Source organism: Ailuropoda melanoleuca, chromosome 4 (assembly GCF_002007445.2).
Source record: "Ailuropoda melanoleuca isolate Jingjing chromosome 4, ASM200744v2, whole genome shotgun sequence".
NCBI lineage: Eukaryota > Metazoa > Chordata > Mammalia > Carnivora > Ursidae > Ailuropoda > Ailuropoda melanoleuca.
In genome coordinates this window covers 71,872,659-71,883,087 of record NC_048221.1, presented here as the reverse complement: position 1 = coordinate 71,883,087, position 10,429 = coordinate 71,872,659, and the positions used below count along the sequence as shown (strand labels likewise).

Here is a 10,429-nt window from a genome sequence, read left to right as displayed (position 1 = left end):
TCTTTGAAAAATGTCCTTGGTATTTTGATCGGGATAGCACTGAAAGTGTAGATTGCTCTGGGTAGCATGGACATTTTAACTATGTTAATTCTTCCGATGAGCATGGAATATTTTTCCATCTTTTTATGTCTTCCTCAATGTCTTTCAAGAGTGATTTCTAGTTTCTAGAATACAGATCCTTTACGTCTCTGGTTAAGTTATATCCAAGGTAACGTATGGTTTTTGGTGTTATTGTAAATGGGATGGATTCCCTAATTTCTCTTTCTTCAGTCTCGTTGTTCGTGTATAGAAATGCAACTGATTTCTGAGCATTGATTTTGTATCCCGCCACATTACTGAATTGCTCTATAACTTCTAATAGTTTGGGCATGGACTCGTTTGAGTTTTCCATATAGAGTATCATGTCATCTGCGAAGAGAGACATTTTGACTTCTTCTTTGCCGATTTGGATACTTTTTATCCCTTTTTTGTTGTCTGATTGTGTTGCAAGGACTTCTAGTACTATGTTGAATAATAGTGGCGAGAGTGGGCATCCTTGTCGTGTTCCTGATCTTAAGGGAAAGGCTTCCAGCTTTTCCCCATTGAGAATAATGCTTGCAGTAGGCTTTTCATAGATGGCTTTTATGAGATTGAGAAATGTACCCTCTATTCCTACACTCTGAAGGGTTTTAATCAGGAAAGGATGCTGTATTTTGTCAAATGCTTTTTCTGCATCAATTGAGAGGATCATATGGTTCTTGAGTCTTTTCTTGTTGATATGATGTATCACATTGATTGATTTGCGAGTGTTGAACCATGCTTGCATCCCAGGTATGAATCCCACTTGGTCATGATGGATAATCCTTTTAATGTACTGTTGGATTCTATTAGCAAGGATCTTGTTGAGGATTTTGGCATCCATATTCATTAGAGAAATCGGTCTGTAATTCTCCTTTTTGAGGGGGTCTTTGCCTGGTTTGGGGATNCCAATGATGACATACAAATGGCTAACAGACACATGAAAAAATGTTCCAAATCATTAGCCATCAGGGAAATTCAAATCAAAACCACACTAAGATACCACACTAAGCCAGTTAGAATGGCAAAGATAGACAAGGCAAGAAACAACAATTGTTGGAGAGGATGTGGAGAAAGGGGATCCCTCCTACATTGTTGGTGGGAATGCAAGTTGGTACAGCCACTCTGGAAAACAGTGTGGAGGTCCCTTAAAAAGTTAAAAATTGAACTACCCTATGACCCAGCCATTGCACTACTGGGTGTTTACCCCAAAGATACAGACGTAGTAAAGAGAAGGGCCATATGCACCCCAATGTTCATAGCTGCATTGTCCACAATAGCCAAATCATGGAAGGAGCCGAGATGCCCTTNAAAAAAAAAAAAGAGATCCTAGAGTCTGAAAACAAACAAATCTACTCAAGAAGGACATATAGGCAAAATCGAAGTCTATGTTTTTCCTCAATAATTAATTACAGGTTCACCTGCCATGATTTTCCTAAACCCTTCTTGAACCTGATCATATCTTGAATCTGATCTACCTCCTGGGGTCATTAGCTCAATGAGTTTACTACTTGCTGGAAAATAAAGGTGACTTTTTCACTAGCTTAAAAAACTACCTCTCTGAGACTTCAAGGTGAAGTAGAGGGGACGGGGAGGGCGTGGGCAGGGCAGGTTCTCATTTCTGTGCTTGGATTCCGTAGGAGACTGTGCTTCTCCCCTTCCTGCCAGGCATGACATTATGGGGCTCAATCATATTCCCTCTGGAGTTTCCATTCTGTTTAGTGGCGGGCAAGCTGACGTGACGACAGAGTGTTCCTGTCCCCTCTGCAATCCCAGCACAGTACAGGCTTTTGGCCACTTCCCATGGTTTCCGCCAGAAAACTAGAATTCAAACAGGTGCGATCCTGCTGATTAGCATTATAATAGATTGTAATTACTTAACCAGTGCGTATATACCCGGAGGAACTTGGAGAGAAATATAATGTTTTGCCAAGTGTAGCTTTTATTTATGTAAAATACTGCAGGCCTGCTCTGGAGTTCTTTTAGTCTAAGTAAAGCCCTGGAAGCTTTGTCTGCATCTGCTTCAAGGAGCTCCAGCACTGTGGTCCGGGCACTGGAATTTAAAATTTCATTTCTCCTTGCTGCCAATTACCAAGGGTTTTGTATCTAAGGCCCTTAGGAGAATTTGAACTTGATTTTAAACTCTGCAAAGGGAGGACAAGCGGGCCTTTTTTCTTCTCCCCTTCCCACAGCACCTTGCACAGGCCCTGGGCACCCAGAGCGTTTAAAATTCCTACTCTTAGAAACCCCAGACGTGACCGAAATGCTTCAGCTTAGTGCAAATTGCCACCTGGAAATAATAGGCATTCTCCCATAAGAACATTTTCAAGGAATCCTATCGATTTTTATAAAATACCACTTTCTTCTGCCTTTTTGTCACTTCTTTCAACTGTACAGAAAGACTGGTTAGGGAATTCCGTCAACGGCTTAGCATACTGGTCTTCCCAGCTAGATTTCATACTCCTTGGAGGCAGGAATGATACCACACACAACTTTGGCCTTACCACAGTAGGTGCTAGGGGAATACACACTTGTTTACTTAAATTCATTCAGTCATTCAACAAGGGACCAGGAACTGTTTCCGGGTACCAAGAGCAGAACAGTGAACAAAAACCTGTGCATTTACAGAAACTCTGTTTAAGACAGATAATAAAGATAAAGAAGAAAAATATATAAGATATTGAGAAGAGTAAAACTAAAGCAGGAAAGTATATAAAGCATCAAGATAAAGGGTGAAAGTTTATTTTAGCTTATTTTTAAAGATTTTATTTATTTGACAAAGAGAGAGAGAGCACAAGCAGGGAGAGCAGCAGAGGGGGAGGGAGAAGCAGGCTCTCCACCCAGCAGGGAGCCCGAGAGGGGCTTGATCCCAGGACTCTGGGGTCATTACCTAAGCCAAAGGCAGATGCTGAACCAATTGAGACACTTAGGCACCCCAAGGGTGAAATTTTAAATAGGCTTGACAGAGAAGGCCTTACTGAGAACGTAAAGACTTGAACCATGAGAGTATCTAGGAAAGGAACATTCCAGAAAGATGGAAAGGCCAGTGCAAAGACTGAAATAGGAACACGGTGAATATGTTAAGGGGGAAGGTGGGTCAATATGCCTGGGAAAGGAGTGAAGGGGAAGAGTAGCAGGTGATGTAGGGTCAGAGAGGTCATAAGAGGAGCCTGACCATGTTGGCCTTGTAGATTATAAGGACGTGGGTTTCACCAAGAGATATGTGAACTGAGTGACATAAGCTGACGAAGTTGGGGCAGTTGGGAAACAATTAGGAGGCTGTTGAAATAATCCAGGTATGAGATGATAAGGTCTTGGACCAGAGTGATGTCAGCAGAAATATGCAAAGATGATCAGATCTCAGATTATTTTGAAGACAACAGATGCTGCTGTTGGACTGGATATGGGGGTGTGAGAATGACAGGCATCAGGAATGGCTTCTCACGGTTTCTGGCCTGGGCAACCAGAAGGATGCAGTTGCCATTTCTTGAGATAGGGAAGACTATGGGAGGCTTAGATTGGGAAGGAGGGACATAAGATATACAGTTTTTGACATAACAGAATTTGAGATGCGCTTGCACCCTATTTTCAATTGGTCATACGCTTCAATAAATAATTAACCTTTGGCTGTAGTGGCCACACAATTCCTAGACTTTTCAAAACAATCTCATTTCAAGAGATTCGAATATTTTCAAAAAGGCAATTGTTAAGTGTAACTAAATTAACTTTATTTTTAGACTATGTGAGACTTTTCATATAAATACATTCACAAATCAAAGAGAAAAATATCACTGGACCATATGTTCTGATTTAAGATTCTCAAACTATGAATACACACATATAACTCTTCAAATATTAATAAAATTGTTAGAATGTACAGTAGCCTGGCCCTTTGTTAAGAACTTTACATAGATTCCCTTACTTCTCACAACAACCGAAAGAGGTTATCAAACTATTATAAGAACTATTATATTCCCATTTTACAGATGAAGAAACAGGCATCAAGAGCCTAGGTCACCTGCCTTGAGAGTGGTAGATGCATCATGCAGTTAGAACCCACAGATCTGAGAGAGAGGGGCCCACTGGAAGAAGTAGGGAACTGAGGGTCTCAAATAATCACTAAATCTGCTGCTGGTCAAAGACACAGAGAGAGGAAACAGAACAGATAGACAAGGTATGACTGCTCAGGAGACCCAAGGCCCTTTAACTGCAGAGCCAAGTGGCTTTCCGTGATAGCACTGGGACAAGAACTAAGCCTCAGGGTAGTTGTTAAATAACTAATATGTACCAAGGGAAGCCATATTTAATTAGATGGTAAGTATTACTGGAGACTGTGGGGAGTCGAATATGGAGAGATCCTGGAACCCCAGCTGCTGGTGGACAAATTCAAGAGACAGGTCCACACAAAGGGAGCTTTGGCCATTCCCAGTCCTTCCTTCCACATCCCTTTCTAGACCCCTCCCACCTCATCCATTTAAATGATAATAAAAGGTTTCTGGGATCTTCTAAGATATCCCTGCAGAAGTCCTAGGCAGACATATGCCTTCAGGCAGTGTATATCAAGGTGTACTCTAGCCACCCTCAGGATGAGACTCAGCAGGGGCCTGTTTAACCACAGCACAAGGCCTCAGGCTCCTCCCAGAGCATCAGCATCTGAACCAACAGGGGCTTGGCCTTGGCCTCGACCCTGTAACAATCTCCCCCAAGGGATTCTGGGGCCAACAAAGAATAACAGTCCATGAGCCTTACCTCTTAAACAACAGTGTAGGCCTATCTCACAGGGTCAACCGGGTGGGATAATTTTGAGAAACTCTGTCAATGAGCTATTGGGGAAATAGGAAACAGAAACATTAGCGTCCCATTCCTTGCCAAATGAGACTACTCAACGGAAAAGAAACACTTTAAGGATGATGAAAAACTTGGCTTCTTTAGGTCCTGTATAATAATCAAGTCAATAAAGAACTCTCTCTAGGGCCAGTCCCATGGTTGGTTTAGGGGACGTCATCGTAACCGTAATAGCTAAACATTCACCGAGCTCTCGCCGAGAGCAGGTTTTGGTCCGTGCATTTTCCATGTAGTAAGTCCTTTCATCCCCTCAACAACCTCTTTTGTTAGGGGTAGATACGGTTACTATCACCCACTTCTTACAGAGAAAGAAACAGGAAACAGGAACACAGGTTAAATAGCTCTCTAAAAGGTCACAAGTGGGGTTGGCGGCAGAGGCAGGATTCAAACCCAAGGAGCCTGGCTTCAGAGCTCTGCCCTTAAGCTCTGCGCTGAACTATCTCTCAGAAAATGTCATTTTTGTCCTGACTGCTGCATTGTGAGTGCAGCATGGGAGTGGCACAAACAAAGATGTCTTCAGAGGCGGGGGTCATGGAACCGGGGAGAGCAGAGCTCAGTATACACGCTAGTGAGGTGACCACACAGCAAACTCCAGGCTGTGAACAGGAGCAGCCAGCTGTCACGTGTGGACTCCATGTACCCTCCCTGCCATCTACCACGCTCCCACCATCTGTCCTAAAGGCAAAGCAGCTCCATCCAGCACTCATGTGGCATCCGCTTCTAATGAACCCCAATACCTCTCCTTTACACAGGTAGGCTTATAAATCTTGCTGGAGAAATTACAAAGGTCTACTATAAAATCTCCGGACATTTCTGTGTACAAAGTCTTCATACGTTAATAATCTGGAGCCCTCCCCTGCCCACAATTTCTATTCTACACTAATGTTTCTCGAAGCATGGTCAAATTCTCTCAAGGAGCACGTGTTACACATAAGGATTCCTAGCGCTTGTCCTAAACTCCAGAATGAAAAGGTGGTGGACAGATCTGTATTTTTAACGCCCCCCCCAAGTGATTCTTATGCACACTCAAGTCAGAGCAGCATTAATATCTCGTTCCTGGAAAACGAGTGGCAGCAATAGTGTTTAATGGGATTCTGCTTTCAGTATAAGTGAGATCTTCCCGTCTCTCCTTAATGAGCTTTCTCTAAAACAACCCCCTTTGTCATCACAACTGATACGTCTCTCATTATCTGGAGAATAATTACCTCAGCCTGGCTTTTAAACATTCTAGAATCCACCTCAGTTTTCTAAACTTTCTCCTACTCCAGTGTTTCCAAAGTGTGGCCCCCTATCACTAATGGTTTTAAGAGGCACCTGAGATGAACATCCTTCCTTTTTATTTTAGAGGCCACATGTTTATTTTAATGTGAAAGAAGAAAAATTTTAAGTACAATATCCCAACTGGTGACTTCATGCATACCGGAGATTGCGTGGAAAAGAAGAGAATCAATGTTTAAAAATTTTAAGTAAATAGTAGCACAGGTGGTGCTCAGATAAAAGTCTTAAATTTGGGAAATGTTATCCTGCCTGGTCCTTGCTGACAGGCACCCTCACTTTTGGCCATGCTTCTGTTTCCTCACTGCTAACCACAGGCCGTCTCTGCCTTTATTCCTACAGTGTCTGTATCCGTGGAACGCTGTCTCCTCCTGTAAATACCTCTTTAAATGTTACCCCTCACCTCACGCCCAATCCACGCCTCTTTCCAGGAACCATCCAGATTCTTCCAGCTCTCCCAGCACACTTCCTTTTTGAAGTCGTGTAACTACTTCTGGTCCCACTCATTTAGAACCTAACTGCTACTTAAGTATCTGCATATATCTATTTAGTGTCACTTCCCTAGTGAAATGGAAGCCCCCTGGGGGTCACCCACAGTCTCCTTTACCTCTGGGTTACCTAGAGGGCTAAACTTCCCTGGTTGGGCCTGAGCACAAACAGGAACTGGGTGAGTACATGTGAATTCATCCCGCAGTTGAATGAAACTGGCCACATCAAGGAGGGAAACAGCTGTTCCATGCCCTCCACATCTCCTGACTTCAGGCCAGGTTTCTCAGCCACACCCGAGAAAGGGTGTATCTCTTCATCACTGCCAGGTAAAGAGCACAGAGCCCCGGAGCCTAGGAAATGCTGCCCAAAGGTGTGATTCTGTGGGTGTCCTCTCACTGACAGGAATGGGGACTTCAGTCAGCCCAGGTGAACCTCTCTGTTTCCAAGGGCCAGCCCCCTCCACTGATGCACCCACACCTGCCTGCCCTTCTGGAGGAGCCAGAGCGGCCACAGCATCCTCCAGTGAAAGCAATGCTGGGTGAGCAAACAGAACCAGCTCCACTACTTAATTTATTTTGTGACTTTGGCCTTTCCGTAGCTCAAGATGTTGTTTTGTTTTGTTTTGTTTTAATCTATCCAATACCTGTTGTACCTAATTCACACTTGCTATGAGACAAAGGAGATATGATTTTGAAAGCACTTTATGTTATTGCGTACAGTGAAAACATCAGGAACACAGCACATGCATCTGCAGGGAGAGTTAGACTGGCAGGGCCGGGGGACTCTGTTCTCCACCAGGCAAGCCGTGGGCAATAGGAAGTATGGGCCCTATTTCCAATCCCCCTGGGCGTGCCATGTGAACTTGGGTACCCACTCGGCTTCTCTGCCTTTAAAACCTGCCTCTGCACTTGGTGATCTGGTCTAGGGCCAAGTCCAACATGAATTTGAGCAGCTTAGAGAATAATGACCAGGCAAGGCTGGTGCCCAGGGCATGCTTCACTGAAAGTGCTCAAAAGTGGGGATGGTGCCCTGATGCACCCAGGGTTCGAACCGCCCCGGCAAAGCATCACCAGACACACTCGGACATCTCTCCCCTCCAACTGCCATGTGTTCTGTGGCTAAAGCAGCTTTACTGTTCATCCCACCTGCTCTCTGCCTCACCCCACCTCCCTCATCTGCATACACAGTAAAGGCCCCGTGGCCTCACTACTATACTCATGTTTTTTTGGTCCTCTTCCTGTTCTAAAACAACAACTTCAAAACCACAGGTTTTTAGTGTTAAGGTCTGACCCTGAAATTAGTTATCCCTTTGGCTCCCCCACAGATATACACTATTTTCCTGAGTCCAAGAACCCATGTGTGGAAAGGAAATGAGGAGTGAGTGGGAACTCTGGTGGTGGGAGGCAGGCAGAAGGAAGGGGCATCGGGGAATGGAACGGAACGGAACGGTGCTGTGTTCTCTGGAATTCCATAAAGGTTTGCCTGCTCCCCAAAGTGTAAGCCGCGAATCTCCCAGGGTTGTAGCTGGTATGGTTTGTTGGAGCTTCCCTGTAAGCCCCGTAACCATGGTTTTGGGCAGACTACATCACAGCGTGAGCGTAGAAAGAAAAGGCTTTTTCCTATTTTTGTCTAAGACTCCATCTCCTTTAAAAAAAAAATATGTAAGGTGACATGCCAAGATGGTTCATATACAGCCCCTAACCCAAGGACAATCATGAAGTTGTCTGTTTTCAATCATTAGAAGGGGATTCCTTTATGTTTCTCCATGAGATACCTCTTTTTGTGTCGACCCAAGAACCCTGAAAACATATGCACGCAGAGCCACACCTGCTCTTGGTGGAAACATGTAGCAAATCAGAAAACACCGAAATCCATTTCCTAATTTAATGCCTTCCTTCCAAAATGAGCTTAAAGAAGGTTGGTTCTCCCTGCTTCTTTGGATGCCAAGGTTGAATGCATTTGGTTTACGGTACCCGGGCAAGGAAGGCCTATTTCCAAGTCCCTAATATTTTGACAGTGTAATCAATTAACTCTATGTCAGACTTAGCAATAGTATCTCATTGCACAGTATCTTGAAAATCAACACAGGGAAATCATGTAACTTTATGTAAGATTCAAAGCACTTACTTCCAATTTCTTGCAAGCAGAACCATTTTTAAAGATTCAACACTCATTCTGGACGCACGGGTGTTGCATGGGGCAAAACAAGCTTGGGTTATGTTTCTGGGACCCTGGAGGAGACATCCTCGAGGAGAACACATTTTTCTCCCTGTGTGTCAGAAGATGAGCTAACCACCATGCAACAGAATAGAAACAAGCTAGCTTCCTCCCGGAGGGAAAAATAAAGCAGCTCCTCACTTGGCTACGCAGGACAAAGCCAGGACGTGCAAGAACCCTTCAGTCTAGGTCTCCACGTGCCTCTCCAAGGACGGAGGAACCCACCCACACACAATCACACACAGCCAGCCCACCACGCGCCTGCGGAAGGCACCGGCTTCTCTGCCAACCTTCAGCACCAGTGGCTGGGGGCTCTCCCAGCTTCCGAGCTGCGGGTCGCACCCCTCCTCTGGAGGGGGCAGAGGGCCTTACCCTCTTTCCTCCTTCGTTGCCCCAGTGCCTACTTCTCCTCAACTACGAAATGGAGTATGCTTCCCCTAGGCAACTGAGACACACACACCCACCCCAGATGGCAATAAGTCTCGGCGCCCCATGACCAATGCCCAAGGCCGCGAGTGCTTCCCCCGGGACCCCACAGCTGGGTTCCTGGACCGGGAGGCGGCAGGCTCACCCAGTCCTCGAAGTGCCGGCTCCCGTTCTGCAGCAGCTCCTCAAACTGGATGGTGCAGTTGGCCACGAAGTCGTCGTAGCCGATGGGGGCATCGTGGAAGACGGCCAGCTCGATCTTGCGCCCGTTGCACACATCGGTGACGAACTCATCGTGCCAGGCCGGGCTGTTGGTCTTCTGCTTGGTGGCCGTTTGGCCGATGCGCGAGTCGTCCACGTTGAGGGCGATGTAGGGGTCCAGGAGGAAAGTCTGTGGCCGGGGTCCCACCGCATGGCGCAGCGACCAGGCTGTGGGCTTCAAGCTCACGGCCTCGCAGATTTTGATCTTAAGAAGGCCATTGAACACTACCATGGTCGGGGCGGGGAGTGGGGGCCGGGGTCACTCCGTCCGCCCCGAGGGCAGGAATGAAGAACCGACGCCCCGGCGCTCTGAGCCACGGGGACTCCTGGGTCCCCTCTCACCCCACCCCACACTGTCCCTACACCTTGTAGCGTTGCGCCCTGGCGCGGGCGATTCTCAGCGAGTGCATGTATTTCCTCGCCGGGTTCCTAACGGAAAACAGGGAGGGGGGGAGAGCTGGGGGACGTCCGTGTTTGGAGCAAGTCTCTCCCCCCCACCACCACCAGCAGCACCTCCAGAAAGAAGACGAGCTGTCGGCTTCGCTGCAAGCCGCGGGGGCTGTGTCTCCGCCTCGCTGGCTCTCCGGGTCCGGGCTGCGGGGACGCGGTCGCCGCGCCCGGAGCTTACCTACCTTTCCGAAACATAATCCCCGGGAAATTTCGACTCTGGGAGGGGGAGGGGGAGGGGGATGTGGGACGGGGGCGGGAACGAGAACCGGGGGCGCAGATTTCAACCCGGATCCTCTTCGCACACCCAGCGCCTGCCTCTGACCGCGCGGGGCGGGGGATGGATCGAGGGATGTTCAGTCTATCCGGAGGGATGCATGTCGAGAGGAAATGGTCCTCCTCGGAGCCAAAT

At 46.7% G+C, this 10,429-nt stretch overlaps 1 protein-coding gene across 1 annotated transcript in view; it reads right to left on the bottom strand.

Moving 5' to 3' along the window:
- The window catches only part of PRKCE (protein kinase C epsilon), a 480,453-nt gene extending 470,030 nt beyond the window's left edge, over positions 1-10,423 (bottom strand). Inside the window, exon 1 of the mRNA XM_002912411.4 lies at positions 9,455-10,423. Within this exon, the coding sequence (XP_002912457.1) occupies positions 9,455-9,802 (348 nt within the window). The 5' untranslated portion in view covers positions 9,803-10,423. The remainder of the gene's footprint in view (positions 1-9,454) is intronic.
- Between the last annotated feature and the right edge of the window lie 6 nt (positions 10,424-10,429).